Here is a 16,540-nt window from a genome sequence, read left to right as displayed (position 1 = left end):
GGGGATGGGGACTCAGACCGACATGGCCCTCCCCGGGACGGAGACCCAAAGGCGACCCAGCCTGCTCGAAGCCAGGCCCGCCCACTTGGCCCCCAGGCCTGGCCCAGCTGCTTCCAGCCCGCAGGCCCAGCCAGGCTGGGGAGGGAGAGCGCCCACTCCACGAGTGCCCCACACCGTACCTCTGATCCCAAGTGCAACCCTGTGATCCAATCTCCTCCTTTCGCTCAGGGCTCCTTTTGGTGACAAAGTTCAGAGAGTGGCTTCTCCGAGGTTGTGCCACTTGCAGGCTGCAGAACGGGGACGGAAGGCTGCATACCGCTGCCGCTTCTATGTCCAGCCCACCCTGCAGAGCTTCCTCGTGGGCACTTCCGCTCCAAGCTTTTTTCTTCTTTTAAAGATTTTAATTACTCATGAGACACACACACACACACACACACACACACACACAGGCGGAGGGAGAAGCAGGCTCCCTGCGGGGAGCCCGATGCGGGACTCGATCCTGGGACCCCAGGGTCACACCCTGGGCCGAAGGCAGACGCTCCACCGCTGAGCCACCTGGGCCCCCCAACTCCAAGCTTTTCACCATTAGCTCTTCCAGGCTTCAAATCAATCACTCCTTGCTCTGTAAGTATTTATTGATTCTATGTGCCAGGTATGCTGCTACCTATAGTTTTGTTTTATATTTTTTTTAAATAAGACTATATTTTCATAATCTTATATTTTTTATATTTTAAAATATAATTTTATATTTTTATTTTTCTCTATATCCAACATGGGGCTCAAATTCACAACTCCAAGAGCCACATGTTCTATGGACTGAGCCAGCCAGGCACCCCTTTATGCTTTTTTTTTTTTTTTTAACAAAACAGATATGGTCAGTGGATCCGCTGACTGCACCAGCCAGGCCCCTCCCAAGGAAGATCACATTTTTAAGATCACATTTTTAAGATGTTTTTAAGATCTCACATTTGAGACACATAGGAGAGTACGCGCCTTTTAAGGAGTTGTCCACAAAGCATGATACAGTTGGGACGGTGGCGACTTCTTACGCTTGTGGAGCAGCACTTGACATAATGCATTCATGTTCATTTTCCAACTGAAGCCTCAAAGCAACCCTGAGACAGGCATGAATTACGGTCCTCATTTTATTTTTATTTATTTTTTTAAAGATTTTATTTATTTACTCATGAGAGAGAGAGAGAGAGAGAGAGAGAGAGAGAGGCAGAGACACAGGCAGAGGGAGAAGCAGGCTCCATGCAGGGAGCCCGACGTGGGACTTGATCCCAGCTCTCCAGGATCAGGCCCTGGGCCAAAGGTGGCGCCAAACCGCTGAGGCACCCGGGCTGCCCACGGTCCTCATTTTATAGCTATAAATGGAGGCTCGGAAAGGTGTGGTGTTATCCATTCAGTCTTCACTAGGCAACACTACCTTCCAGGCTGCCTATCAAGGAGTGAGTAGAGGGGGCATCTGACTGGCTCAATCGGTACAGCGTGCAACTCTTGATTTTGGGGTTGTAAGTTTGAGCCCCACAGAAGGGCATAGAGAATACTTAAAAATGTAAAAAATCCAAGACAAATGGGTAGACTACAAGGCAGAAACAGAATGGCATCTCAAGTGTGCTATGATCGGATGGTATCATGACACTCCTTCCAGAAATGAGCTCCGCATCCTGGGGCGAACGAGTCTTACGACAGGAAGCTTCAAGAGTTATTAAACACGTATAGGAGATAAAGAGCAAACATGCCCAGTGTGAAGCACGGGAGATTCTCAGAGGGTACAGTTTGTGGAGAAGCAGTTGAGATGAGGGATTGCAAGGGAGCTGAGCAGCTTGTCCCCACAGCTGCTTTGATGAACAGAACCTAATGCTTTATGCAACAGGCCGTAGGACGGTTTGTACAACTGTGGACTGAATTAATGAGATCAGAGACCTGTTCGCATGAAGTAAATACACGTGTCCCTACCCCGCGGCGTGGAGCTAGGAGGGGGTGAAAGGGCTGGCACGGAGCGAATCTATCTCACAGGCCACGAGCTCTTACCCCTCTGGGTACATCGGGTTCCAAGCTGGCAGAGCTGAGCCCTAGCAGGAGCTGCAGCAGCGGGCCCCGGGGCCTGTTTCATCAAAATGCAGCTGAAGCCGATGGCTCAACGTTTTGGGCGCAGGCATCTGGGTCAGGAGGCGACTCTCCACGTCAGTCCTGTTAGCAAGGTCAAGGCTCAGCTTGCCGTCTGACAGCTATACCGGCGAGGGGAAAAGTGACCCAGAGCTCAAGACCCAACTTCTCTTTCTCCAAAGACTACTTTCTTTCCAGAGCCCAGAGCCTAGGACAGAAACCATTTGCTCCCTGGAATTTCTTTTGCATTGCATTTCTTTTTTTAAAAAATATTTTATTTATGAGACACAAGAGAGAGAGAGGCAGAGACACAGGCAGAGGGAGAAGTAGCCTCCCTGCGGGGGGCCCGATGTGGACTCGATTCCTGAACCCTGGGGTCACGACCCGAGTCAAAGGCAGCCACCTAACCGCTGAGCCACCGAGGCACCCCCCTCGCACTGCTTTTCTTATCCTCAGTGGTCAATTCCAACCATCTTCTCCCTCTCTCCCCCCAGAAGGGATATGGGAAAGCAAGAGGGGAGAAATATGTCACCCTCCTTCCCAGTTCTGTGTGGCAAAGGCTGCCCACCTGGGACACCGTTTAGAAGGCTCCGGGGGAGGGGCAAAGCCCTCATCTTGGGCCCAAGGCTGCTGATCAAAGAGCTCTGACAACAGGTACCTTTCATGTAAACTCCCTGCTGAGAGGCCAGGGAGGGACAACTGCAGCAGGGGGCTTCCCTGGGGGAGGGGGGGCATGCAGCCTGAACATGAGGCTCATCAACATCAGACAGGCAATGACCTAAGAATGAGCACCCGATCTGGATGGCAAACCCTGCCTTCAGGCCTGGAGATTTATTGAAACACTACATACATATTAAAACATCTTTATATACATTTTCCCCTTTCCAAGATTACAAATATACAAATCCAAAGCATCTTGCGTATTAGAAACAATTGTAGAGAACCTACACCCTAACTGCAGCAATTACACTGGCGTTCCCTGTCTGCCAATAAAAAGCTGGCATGATTCGCCCAATTTCTCAAGTCCAGCTCCTGACGGCGAAACCACAGGATTCACATGGAACGTGTTTCCAAAGCAGCAGTGACACTCCGTTTGGGGCGTGGGGGGATGGAATCGGTCTAGAACTCTGAAAGCTTCATAATTGTTCGGAGAAAACTGGAACTGAGGGCAATTCTCTTCAACAACGTTTTGATCAACTCAATAGTGGTCTTCTTTCTAAATAAGTCACAAAGTATTGTGCTCGGACTGGTCAGGGCAATAGACCCAGGTGAATGCAATAAATAATGGTTATATTTCTGTCAGGAGGAGAAGGGAGTCCTTGAGCAACACTGCTGCACAGTGAGAATTTAGTTCCAGAAGAGAGCTCTCCCTGCCCCATGGAATATGTACTTGCACAGGCACCGGTGGGTGTAAACCCTTGTCTTCATCCTCATCGTCCAGAAAATCCGGGCCACGGTCTTTCTGCCTTGAGTACCAACGTGAGCCCTTACTCTCAGGGAAGCAAAGGTCAACCGGCAAGCTGCGGCTGCCTTAGGAAGAGGCAAACAGGGAAACAGAAGGGGCAAGACAAATATAACGGCCTGTCTCTTGGTTCCGAGGTCCTCCAAGACGCTCTCTTCCACGGAGTCCAGGTCACTGTGGGGCACATCTTCGGGTGTGAAGGATTCATTCCAGTATCGACATCCCTTGGGTTCTCTCATTTCCATAACGCCACGCTTTTTCCTCCTCCTCCTCCTCCTCCTCCAACCACCCCTTTCACAAGAAGTCTATCAACCCAGGAGGCTGCTAGGATAAAATGTCAGATATATAACGGAGGACGTGAGCCTTCACTCAAGCATCTATGCATTGATTTTGTAAACGCTGCAGAATTAAGGTTAGTGGCCAACCCGGGAAATAATACTAGGAAAGGAAAAAGATGTCCAGAGCCATGCAGTGGGAAGAGCTGGATGGAATCTCTGTCCATAACCTTAATGCGCGGACTATAAAGGAAGGGGAGGAGGGGAGATCAATCATCCCCACGGGCATCGATTCCAGCCTTCAACACCACAAACTTCTCAAAGTAGTCTCAACAGGTGCCAGCACCCTCGACGATGTTAACTTTCCAAGTATCTGAAGATGCTCTGCTTCAATCCTGAAGTGCTATCATCTGTCTTGAGGCGCTTAGGTGAAGGGGATGTCTTTAAAGATGGACCCCTTCTCCTTACCTGGAGAGCAGAGAAAGAGTCAGGACCAGCTCAAGACTCCCATACAAGTACTTAGGTTCAGTTAGCTCTTAAAGCACTCATAGTCAAATCACGGACATTTAGGAAAAAAAGAAATACGAACTTTTTAGGAAGCTTTCAACGCTGATGACCTCCTGGGGGTAGCAGTCCTCTTATATTTTATTGGGGAGTGCAAGAGTGAACACCACACCCTAAGCCTTTAAGCCAGAATCCTCGATCTATCTTATCTATCTAATTTTTTAAAGATTTTATTTATTTATTCATGAGAGACACAGAGAGAGAGACAGAGACAGAGGGATAAACAGTCTCCATGAAGGGAACCCGATGTGGGACTTGATCCCAGGATGGCAGGATCACACCCTGAGCCAAAGACACACACTCAATCGCTGAACCACCCAGGAGTCCCTAATTTTTTTTTTTTTTTTTTTTTTTTTTTTTTTTTGAGAATCTATCCATCAATCTTGCTGGGGACGGCCACATCAGTTCTCAAATTCCCTACCTGAGGTTTAGACGGTTCCTTCGCTGCCTCAGCCTTGACAGGAGAAAGTGTATGAAAGACAAAGTTTCTTAAATTTCGAGGTGCATTGGGGTTTGGGTCAGAGAGGGCAGCCAGTTTCTGAAGCACAGCTTTGGGCTGGTTTAGCAGGGAGCCTGTTTTCAGCTGAAGAGAGAAGAGTCATCAAATCCCAAATGCCAAGGGAAGAATGAGAAGTCCGTCCATCCCTCCCTGGCACCCCCAGATCCTGAGGGGACATATTCCTGCCCTACTCAAGCAGAAAGCAATAGCAGGTGCCCTTGACACCTACTGTCTCCTGTAGCTGCCTCCTCCCCCTAACGACAAAGTAACTCCTCCCTTAGCCTGACCTGGGCCCATGTAACCTCGCAGATCCTGACATCAGGGTATCCATGTCCCCAACCAACCTGGCGGGCACTCTCTGGCCTGATGGCTTCAAAGGGATTTCTGAGTAAAGACTTTGGTTCTTGAATAACCACAGTGCGATTGGCTGAAAAGACAAGAAAGGGAGGTTTGTTCTGGGCAGAGCTGGATAGAATTACCTTTAAATCTAAACAAGCTAAGAAGCCTCTAACTAAACTAATAAACTAAGGCTTAAGAACCCGGATTATTTTAGCATGGTGACTTGAAACTATAGTAAGGAGTGGCAGGAAGATAGACAACCAGCTTGAATGTTGACCATTAACAGTAATAAGCAAAAGCAAGCGTGGTAGGCTGAACACAGATGGTGTCTAAGAGCCCCATTCTGGAATTAGCGCCGGGTTCAATGTCCAGCTCTAACACAGTCTTGGGCAACCAAATAAATAAGCTAAAATTCCTACTCTGAGTTGCCTTAGAACCATCTACGTCTACTCACAAGTACAACGTCCACTGCCCAAAAGTCTAAGATCCAAGAACACTGTCCTTTTCCATCTTGGAGGGGCCTCTTTAGCACAATGTGAGACCAAGGCCCCGGCCTACAGGGCAACAGTCCCTGAGGCTGGAGTCACTTCCAAGGCTCCTGCATGAACCATCCAGGGGACTGGGCCCGGAGGAGGATGAGAGCTCACCATTTTTCTGTAGTGCTTTGGCTGTAACTTTCTTGGCCAGCATCATAAACTGACTGTCTTCCCCGATGTCTTCTTCTTCAGCTGCAATTTTCCCCTGCTCTGCCTGAAAATAAAAATCAGACCGCATTAACATCAGTCTACTGCACCCCCAAACGGTTAGCATGGCCTGGGTTGTAAAGCTAAGGTACCTGGGATAGCCTTGGTTTTCCCTTCTGCAACCTTTGTTGCTACAGACCAAAAAAAAGGATCTTGGACAAACAAACATGAATTGAACTGCCCGTCGTAATCTTCTCAGAACACAAAAGAAAACTCAAGGATTAAAAGGGACAGCAATATGCTGCCCAGGATCTTGAAACTATCCTGACAGGTGAGGTGAGTGGGTCCCCTCCTCCTCAGCAGCCAGGAACACAACAGAGGACTTCCTACCTGGTCCCGAAGCCACTGTTCTCGTTCAATTCGCTCCTTCCTCCAATGGGCTTCCGTCTCATCAAGCTGCTCTTCCATCTGATCATCATCAGAGTCTCTGTGGAACAAGTCCATCTGGGAAGCATCATCTAAAGCAAAGAGTCAAGGCCATGAGCATTCTGCAGTCTCCTAGGAGAAGGCGCTCGGACAGACGCAAGGGACTCATCATTCATCACACACCGACACAAGCTTTTCCGTTCACTAACAGAAAGTCACAGTTACAGCCAAGTCCTCCTCAGTAGCCTGCTGTGGTGTGGATTTCCACTTGTCGTCTTAGACAGGACACACACGTACACCGTACCATTTGTTTCTGAAAGCAATGACCAAGATACCTATGTTTTTCCATCGGAATTTCCTCATTCGGCCAGGACCGTCACTGTGCAGATCCCCATCGGCGAGGTACCTCTCTTGGTATAAACGTAGCTGTCGCTTATCATCATCCAACATCGTTTTCCTGTAGGAAAGATACAGGGTTCAAAGCCAGGACCATTCTGGCTGGTTGTGGAAACGTCCCATCACTCAGAAGGGCCTGCTGGGATACTGACATGTGTATTTTCTTGATTTGATTCTGTAGCTCCTCATCAGAAGGGAGTACTTCCTCAATTTCATCCTGTTCATATTCGTCGATATCTTCCCCATCATACTCATCTTCACTTCCCACATCACTCCCCGACACCTCTGCCTCATCCTCCAGGTACTTCTTCAATCTCCTAGGAAAGAATTTTGAAGATTAGAAACACAACAATGAATACAGACACAGACTATGGATGCAGTGAGAAAAGCAGAACACGGAGCCACTTAAATTTTAATGATACACTTCGGTAATACTTAAAGTCTATCATTTAATACACACCGTATGCCAATACCTATGCTTCCCAGGCTTCATGGCATTATCTCAGGAGGGAGGACTATTATTTCCCTTCAATTTACAGTTGAATGACAGAGACTCAGAGAGTAAATAAATGACCCAAAGTCACACAGCTAGGAGGTCAATTAGGTTCTCTAAAGCCAGAACTCTCAATCTCCTCTGTATATCTGGGACATACCTGCTGGAAAGTTCAGATTATTTTGTTCCGTATTTAAGCTCACCAGGATCGGGAGACAGGTTAGAGATGGTATGGTAATAGAAGGTAATAGCCTGGGATTTCTTAGCAGCTGCCAAGTCTTGACCCTCAAGTTAGAGGCACACCTGAGGCTCAGAGTAACTGGTAGGTAAAACCACTACTTCCTAAGTTTTTGTGACCTCAGTTCCTACTGAGAACAAATCTGCTGTCACTTTGGGTTCAAAGTCCTGTCATCTATCATCACAAGTGGCAAAAGTTTGATGGCTTTCTGAAGGATGATTTTTATCAAAGACTTACATTATTTTTTAAAAAGCTGAGTTCCTCTAAATGCTAGGGATCCCAGGGAGTTCCTTCGAGGGCTAAAAGCCACTGAATTCTCTAATCTTCTCATTTACCCACTTGGAACAGCACAACTTTTAGCTGCCATTCTTTCTAAGATTTCTTTTGGACAAAGGATTCTCCAGTTAAGTAAGGTTTAAGAACCACTACCTTAGAAAAATCTATAGATGACCCCAAGCTGTAAGAGACAGTTAATTTGACAGGTGACAAATTAGAACCCCAAACTGATCCTAATAGAATGGAATGACAGGCTAGAAACAATAATATAAAGCTAGTAGGGATCAATATGATATCCTATATGTGAATTCCAAAAGTCATCCGTGTACAATATAATAATGAATGCCTATTAAAATGGTCTTTATGAAACTTTTAATATCATGGGAAAATCATTATGGATATTCCAAGTGGGAAAGCAAGACGCAAAAATATACATACGAAAAAAAATTGCACAGATCTCAACTCTATGAAAACATATGCATAAAAGTGGTTATGGAGCAATCTACCATCCAAAGTTTCATTAGATACTTGGATGGTGAACACAGATGACTTTTTATTTGTAGCTTTATCTTCTTTTAAATATTCTAAAATAAGTGGTTTACTTTTATGAGAACAAAATATTAAAAAGGAATAAACGGGAGGTCATCTGCCTAAGACTAGGATGAGGAAAACCTGAAATGACAGTAATCCATAGGAAAAAAAACCCTATTCCTTAAAAAAGGAATTTTCATTGTCTACTAACTCCTCAAAATCTACAGCGACTCAGCTCTTAGGATCCCTGGTTACTTGACGAGTAGTATGCATCCAGAACAAGGACGTGGTTGTACCACCGTATACAGCAGGAGGTGGACCACACCTGAGGATGAAGAGAATATCCGGTATGTGAGGAGTCAGGAAGCAACGCCGTGTGAGAAATAGCTGAAGGAACCAGAGATATTTAGTACAGAACTCACCTAAGGAGTATATAACCATTTTTGAACACTCAAGAGATACCACGTGAAGGGGTGTATTGGATCTGTGTTGACTACAAAAAGCAACAGAACCGGCAGACTGAGGTAAACGGTGGCAAGCTACAACTCAACCATGAGAACTTTCTCCAGCAATGGGAGGAATGGACATAACACCTACATTTGCCTTCTCAACTTCTCAGACTGCTTCAGGACCTCTTCCTCGTCGTCATCTTCAGGGTCTTCCAATGCCAGATCTTCATTATCAGAGTTACTGGGTTCATCCTGAAAAATCAGGGAGTATCACACACAAAGTTAAGCTGAACAAAACGTGTCCTCAACTAAGACAGGATTTATGAACTTCTGCCCAAACATCTCAATCTAGGAAATGGCTTCTGATAACATGCCAAACTTAGAATCCTCGCCCACTCAGATCAGGAAAAAGACAAGACGGCAGCAGCAGTACCTGGAGTTCAGTTAGGATTACTTTGTTCCCTTCAAGACTCACCTCATCGCTATCCAACTCGTTATCTTTTGGGACAAGCTGAAAGTCTCCAAATTCTTCCTCTTCACCTTCTTCTTCCCTAAAGTACAAATCAAACCAATAGGTTGCTGAAACAAACTATGGGGAGTCAGCCAACTTACAAATTGAAAATATTTTACTAGCACCAAGCATCTCTTCAAGAGATAGGAAACAAGAGACCTTGCCTTTAGAAAAAAAATGTGATAAAATATACATAACACAATCATGTTGTGCAGTCAACCTCCAGAACTCTTCTCATCTTGCAAAACTTTTTATTTATTATTTATTATTTTAAGGCAGGGAGGGGCAGAGAGAGCATCTTAAGTACGCTCCATGCCCAGTGTGGAGCCCAACATAGGGCTTGATCGATCTCACAATCCTGAAATCATGACTTGAGCTGAAATCAAGAGTCAGACACTTAACTGAGCCACCCAGGTGCCCCAAAACTCTATACCCTTCATTTTTTATTTTTAAAAATATTTTATTTATTTATTCATGAGAGACACAGAGAGAGAGAGAGAGAGAGAGAGAGAGAGAGAGAGGCGCAGAGACACAGGCAGAGGGAGAAGCAGGCTCCACGCAGGGAGCCTGATGCGGGACCCGATCCCGGGTCTCCAGGATCATACCCCGGGCCGAACCCGGCACTAAATCGCTGGGCCACTGGGGCTGCCCAACTCTATACCCTTTAAACAACAATTCCCCACTTTTCCTTCCCCTCAGCTCCTGACAACTACCCTTCTACTTTCTCTATGAATTTGACTACTCTCAGTACCTCATCTAAGTGGAATCCTACAGTATTTGTATTTTGAGGACTGGCTTATTTCACCGAGCATAATGTCCTCAAGGCTCATCCATGTTGTTGCATGTGTCAGAATTTTATTCCTTTCTAAGGCTGAATAATCCATTTGTGTGTGTGTGTGTGTCCACCATATTTTGTTTATCTACTTGGGATGCTTCCACCTTTTGATTATTATGAATCATGCTACTATGAACATGGGTTTACAAATATCTGAGACTCTGTTATCACTGCTTTTGTGAATATGCTTGAATCATATCATATTGTTTTTAATTTTTTGAGGAACTGCCATTCCGATTTCTAGAGAAGCTTCCCACCAACTGTGGATAAGGGTTCCAATTTCTCCATATCCTCACAAAAACTTATTATTTTGTGTTTTTGTGGGGTTTTAAAAATTTTTTATAGTAGCCATCCTAATGGGTATGAGGTAGTATCTTACTGTGGTTTTGATTTGCATTTCCCTTGAACACTTTCATGTGCTTATTCTTTCCCTTAAAAAAGAGAGAGAGAGAGAGAGATGTTGTGTTTAATGGCGAAGCTTAGCACACTTTTAGCACCATATACGGCCTGAAGTTGAAGCAGCAGGGACAGGTAGGCGACTCCCATTAAGTCTCACATGGCAAAGAGGATGAGGAAGGCAACCAGCACACAGAAGAGCCCCGTGTCCTCAGGTCAAAGCCCAGAACGGCAGAGAAGAGCTGCTGCTTGAGAGACGGGTTCCTGGCACAGCCAATGATCAGGATGCCAAACACTGTTCCAATGCTAGCCCCTGAACCAGCCACACCAATAAATGTGGCTGCTATGGCAATATCCCAGGAGACGACACTGGTCTGGAACTCCATCGGGCTACCTGGAGTTGGGGAGCTGCTCTAGGATGGCTGTGTAGATGGGATCACTGGCCTACTCAAGGAGGCAGACACAGGCCTGATTGGGCCCCTGGTACAACCTGAGATCAGAGCCAGAGGAATGAGCCCCAGTGGGCTGCACTGTCTGCCTCCCAGCTTTAGCTCTAGGTCTCTATTCTTGGCTTTTTTTCCTTTTTCTAAAAGAATTTATTTATTTGAGAGAGAGAGAGAAAGCACAAGTGGGGGCAGAGGCAGAGGGAGCAGCCTCCCCACTGAGCAGGGAGCCCGATGTGGGGCCCGATCTCAGGACCCTGGGATCATGACGGACCCAAAGTCAGACACTTAACTGACTGAGCCACCCAGGCTCCCCATCTTCTTTCTTTCTTTAACCCTGTTTTCCACCGACTAAAGGAAAGCATTATAATTTCCTTACCTTGCAAACAAGACTCCAACGTATCGCAAGACTCCCAGACGGGATATAAAGCCCCTAAAATGGCTCATTATTGTGGACCTCAGGATTTTATCAGAAGACGAGGCCTTCCTAAGTTCCCTTCAATCACTGAGACTCACCTGTCTGTGGGGAAAGATCCTGAGCAAAGAGCAAGTGCTTCTTCCATGGGATCACCCAAGCTGCTCTCCTTCTCCGGCTTATTTAACTCTGATGGAGCCAGAGTGGAGGCATCTATATCACAACAAAGAAAAAGATTTGTCACCAAGAAATAACAGCTTTATCCTCTCTCCCCAGCCATCTATAGACACTCCAGCTCAATACAGTTCTAAGGTAAGCTTGCCAAAAAGAGCTTACCATCCATTCATTCAACAAATCCTTATTTAGTGCTTACTATGTGCCAGGCACCAGGGATACAGTAGTGAGCAAAACAAAAATCCCAGCTCCCACAGAGCTGACATTCTAGCCATCGGGGAGACAGAAACATGAAGATGAAAATAAGTAGGCATTTATAGGAAATTTACTATTACAAGAGCACTCTTCTAAGCTCTGCATACATATTAACCATAAATGAGAGATCGCATGGCAAAAACTGAAGCTTAAGTTGACATTTTACCACCTTAAGAAAGCAAAGGCTCTAAACATCAGGAAGCTAAGAATTCAACCTACACACAAGAATATGTCACACCCTTGTTTTCTGTGAACTTTTCACCCAAGGGTAACAGACTTCTTCTCAAGGACACTGACAAGATATTTGGTTGTGGCGAGCCTGACACTCTCTGTTGGCTATTTACCCTGAGAAGTGAATTTTCCTGAACAAAGATTCAGAAGTTCCTCCAGGTTTTCTTTCTTGTCGTTCTTCCTGGGCAGAGTCTTTTCAGTTTGAGATGTGAACTTTCCAGTACATAGATCCAGTAGCTCATCCATGTTAGCATCCATGGCATTCTCATCCATACTGGCCAATGGCAATCCAGGCTTCAAAGCTTGGTACTGATTTCTGTGGTTTCTAACATTTAAGAACCTACAAATGCAATGAAGAATATAAGAAATTCTCTAGGAGAAACAACAAAGTAGTGGCTAAAGAGGTTTTTTTTTTTTTTTAAAAGAAAGAGTGGGGGAAGGGGCAGAGGGAGGAGAGAGAAAATCTTAGGCAGGCTCCACACCCAAGACAGAGCCGAAGGCAGGGCTCGATCTCATGACCCTGACATCATGACCTGAGCCAAAATCAAGAGTTGGACATTTAATCGACTGAGCCACCCAAGCACTCTGGTATTTCTAATAAAACCAAACTTAAAAGCTGAATCTCAGGGGCACCTGGGTGGTTCAGTTGGTGAGGCGTCTGCCTTCAGCTCAGGTCACGATCTTGGAGTCCTGGGATCAGGCTACTTGCTTGGAGGAGAGTCTGCTTCTCCTTCTCCCTCTGCCCCTTCGCACTGCTCATATTCTCTCCCTCTCTCAAATAAATAAATAAAATCTTAAAAAAAAAAAAAAAAAAAAAGGCTGAATCTCAAACCAGCAAAGGATCCAAACTGCAGCCTTGTGATAATCTGAAGAGGGAGGGAGTTTAATAAAAGAATAAGTGCTATTTGAAAGGTAAAGGGTAAAGGATCATTTCTGCTTTCAGACAGTGTCAGTGTTATGGCCGTGCAACGTGCCACGGGTCTGTCAATCCCCAATCCACACAACAAGCCTAACACAGCAGGACAGGTCATCTGATGCCCTTACACGAGCTGTGCATTTCAAGTAAAGCAGAGATCAAAGGATCAGAATGTCAGGAAAGACTATTTACGTTTTACTTTCTGGAGAGCTTTTGTTCAAACTTGCAGAATGTAATCCTAATGGTCTGTACACCTTCTCTTTCTCAGAAGAAAGAGCACAGATGGAGTAACAGAAGCTCACTTTATTTTTAAACAAAATTAGGCAGTACCCAGCACCATCCCACCCACAGAAACATAAAACTACCTACCCATCTGCATCCAACAGTTGGCTCTGAGTGTCATCTTCTAAACAGAACTGGAAGTCTCCTGCTCCTAGGAAAAGTGTCTTAGGCTCTGGGGAGGCGTTATACAGATCCTGGGAATCCTCTACGGGAAGTGAAGGCTCAGACAGCTTTCCTGAACTCTGGCACCAAAACAAAACCAAACAAAAACAAAACATTTTATAATTGTCATTCACTGTCATGACAACAACAGAAGTTGCTATTTCCAAGATTTTATCTCTTCTCAAGCAATTGCAGCTGAGGAGGACAATGCATAGCCAAGAGAAGGATAAAGAAAAATATATTCAGGAAAGTAAGAACACTGGATGAGGCTTGTTTTTAATACACAAAGGGGGTGGTTTCTTTAAACTGAGCACACATAACGTGGTGGGAGTTGGTTGGCTCAGACGCATTTTATTTAGCAGTGTGGGAAGTAAAAGGGGGAGGAGATTAGAAGACCATTACCATCTTACCTTCGAAGCTGAGCTGACCAAACTGGCTCGAAATAGCCCAGGGGAGGGAGATCTGAATCCTCCCACTGCAGGGAAAAAACTGGTCCCCCGGCCTGTCTGTCTGTTGCAAGGCTGATAGGATGGAATCGTGGAGCCAATCAGCTCAAAGCTGCTATTGTGGCTGCTTTCCTTTGTTAGCAACGAGCATGAATCATCTTCATCTAAAGAAAGAGAAATAACTTTTAAGTGTATGATTCCAGAAATAAGGTGGATCTGTTTAGGAAAAAGAATTGAGAATGCAACTGTCAGGTAACATTCATAGGCAAACCCCTCAAGTTATGTGTCTAAAACATGAAGTTGAAGGTAAATTACAGTAGCAAGAGAGCATTATACAGTCAGGGTTTATCACTCTGAGCTACGTGACACCTGAAAGTTCCCAACTTTCTCTCACCTTGCCTAATGCCTATGATCACACTCCCCATCATCCAATCATGTCTACATCTTCTTTTTATCTACTGTAACATAAATGTTCTCACGGCTCAGTTAATCAACACACACTACTAAGGACATATTATATGTCCATGTTCAACTGTGAAGAAACGCAATACAAAATTTCAAAACCAGACCCGAGAAAAATCTTCTAATTCGTTAATTCCTTTCAGAAAAATTTTCTAACTCATAAATTCCTTTCATTGCCACAGGGAAGATGGAGAAAAGTCTGCTGGGTTCAAAAAAATGCAAATCTTATGGAATTGTAGGCCTTCAGTACCAAAACTAGAGGAGCTAAGAAAAGTCAAGTTCTGCATAAGAGTCATGACTTACCCAGTTTGCTAGACCTTTTGCCTGAGATTTCATCTGTTTCTGATTTTTCTTCACTAGGAAAGTAACTATGAAACAAGAAAGAAAATTGTTTACCTGTTTCTGCTACTTATTTTTTTTTAAAAGATTTATTTATTTGAGAGAGAGAGAGAGAAAGAGGGAGAAAGAGAGAGAGAATGCACACAAGTGAGGGAAGAGGAAGAGGAAGATTCTCAAACAGAATCTCCACTGAGCCTGGAGCGAGATATAGGCCTCGATCTCACCACCCATGAAGTCATGACCTGAGCTGCAGTCAAGAGTTGGACGCTTAACTGACTGAGCCACCCAGCCACTCCATGTCTCTGCTTCTTATGAGAGAGGCAAACCCAAGGGAGTCTTATCTTTCCCTTGAGAGAATTACTTACCCCATCTTAGAAGAGTTGTCCTTAAATAGAAGCAAGGTAGAATCAGATGACAGAGGCTTGGGGACAGAGAGGCCAATGGACTTGCTAATGTCACTACTGCCATCACTATTGTCTTTATCCATTTCTTTCTCTTCTTTGGTTTCTATTTCTTCACCACTGAGAAGGAATTCTGCATTCTTCACCAAACACATTGCCCCAAAACAGAAAGTCAAAAAATTTAAAAGCAAATAGGCTGTTAGCCTGACATACGGCTGCTTGGTTACAGTTCACATCTTAAAGCTCAAACGGTAGACCTGAAGGAAGCTTGGTGTAATCACTGTCAGTAACATAATTTTCCCTGACACTCCAGGAGCTCTTTTGTACTTATTTTACCTTTTACCCTCCTTAAATTGCTACGAGATTATGAAAGAAGACTGGGTTATCACTTTACCGAGGCAATGAGAGGTTAAACAAGTAGCCTGAGATTGCAGGACAACTAGTGGCCTCAGACCAAAAACAGGCTGTGACATGCTGCCCAGTTCAGCCCCTGCTTTCTTGCTTTACCCAGGGATAAACGTGAACCAACTCTTACAGTGACTGCAGAGTTCCAACAAAGGGGCTTATCTGTTTCATTATTATTTGTTTTTCTTAGTGGTTTTTTTCTTTTTATTATCTATCTTACCTAAGCAGAAAACAACACGATGGAAAAAGGGCAAGAGGCCCTTTTACAAATACCCTTCTCAGTGAAGAAAGAAAGAGACTCAGGAAGGTCTCAGCCTGCCTGAGAACTTATTCCAGACCTCAACCTGACCAAGGTTAAGACTGCTGTTCATTCTGAATAGAGAAAACTACATAAACAACGAAGATAAAAGTATCTATTAATATAAAGCCACTTCCATTTTAGCCTTAGATTTCAATAAGTAGACTAACAGGTAGAGCCAAAGGTAGAGCTCCGTGAACTGCAGGTAGCCAAAGGTGCTGACGGAACTGAATGCACTTGAACTTTGGTACATATGAGCTAGTTACGCAATCTCTGCCCCTGAAATCTCCTACACAATTCAACATACTTACTCTACTCTTATTCAAATCCGATTTTCTCTTTCCCTTATCTACCTTGACCAAGTAACAAAATTAAATAATTGTCAGAACCTCCTGATTGCCTTCTTCCTCCTCTTCTTCCTCTAAATCTCCCTCTTCCTCCTTTTCTTCCTCTAAATCTCCATCTTCCTCCTCTTCTCCATCTTCCTCCGATTCGTCCGTCATTTCTTCCTCCTCCTCCTCCTCTTCTTCAAATCCATCCTCATTGTCTAATTTAAATAAGGCTTGGCGCTTTTGGCGTTCCTCATGCCTACGGAGTTTCATCGCTTCCTGCAGTTTGGCTTTCAGCACCTGAAGCTTTTCACCTGAACAAAAATATGAAGAAACACGTTAGACATAATGACCGATTACCTACTGCAATCATGGAAGTGTGCATTTCAGGGAACTCCAGAAGTGTTGCAGTCACATCTTCAAAGGAAAATCAGAGACCTTAGTACTCTAAGCTTTTGTTATCTTAACAAATAAGATTATGAACTAAAGTGTAAAAG

General features: G+C 44.8%; 1 protein-coding gene and 1 pseudogene across 1 annotated transcript in view; both read right to left on the bottom strand.

Moving 5' to 3' along the window:
• Positions 1 to 2,910: 2,910 nt before the first annotated feature.
• The window catches only part of CLSPN (claspin), a 29,981-nt gene continuing 16,351 nt past the window's right edge, over positions 2,911 to 16,540 (bottom strand). Inside the window, exons 10-25 of the mRNA XM_025991760.2 lie at positions 16,104 to 16,357; positions 14,976 to 15,151; positions 14,575 to 14,639; positions 13,774 to 13,973; positions 13,289 to 13,443; positions 12,117 to 12,343; positions 11,445 to 11,556; positions 9,219 to 9,294; positions 8,892 to 8,995; positions 6,909 to 7,073; positions 6,696 to 6,817; positions 6,325 to 6,452; positions 5,899 to 6,001; positions 5,257 to 5,339; positions 4,835 to 4,996; positions 2,911 to 4,317 (exon numbers count right to left, since the gene is read on the bottom strand). Of these exons, the coding sequence (XP_025847545.1) occupies positions 4,207 to 4,317; positions 4,835 to 4,996; positions 5,257 to 5,339; positions 5,899 to 6,001; positions 6,325 to 6,452; positions 6,696 to 6,817; positions 6,909 to 7,073; positions 8,892 to 8,995; positions 9,219 to 9,294; positions 11,445 to 11,556; positions 12,117 to 12,343; positions 13,289 to 13,443; positions 13,774 to 13,973; positions 14,575 to 14,639; positions 14,976 to 15,151; positions 16,104 to 16,357 (2,243 nt within the window). The 3' untranslated portion in view covers positions 2,911 to 4,206. The remainder of the gene's footprint in view (positions 4,318 to 4,834; positions 4,997 to 5,256; positions 5,340 to 5,898; positions 6,002 to 6,324; positions 6,453 to 6,695; positions 6,818 to 6,908; positions 7,074 to 8,891; positions 8,996 to 9,218; positions 9,295 to 11,444; positions 11,557 to 12,116; positions 12,344 to 13,288; positions 13,444 to 13,773; positions 13,974 to 14,574; positions 14,640 to 14,975; positions 15,152 to 16,103; positions 16,358 to 16,540) is intronic.
• On the bottom strand, positions 10,642 to 11,375 carry LOC112914920 (ATP synthase F(0) complex subunit C1, mitochondrial pseudogene; annotated as a pseudogene).

The sequence above is a fragment of the Vulpes vulpes genome, chromosome 10 (genome assembly GCF_048418805.1).
Source record: "Vulpes vulpes isolate BD-2025 chromosome 10, VulVul3, whole genome shotgun sequence".
Lineage (NCBI taxonomy): Eukaryota > Metazoa > Chordata > Mammalia > Carnivora > Canidae > Vulpes > Vulpes vulpes.
Note: the sequence above shows the minus strand (reverse complement) of the source record. Positions and strands in the feature narration are given on the sequence as shown.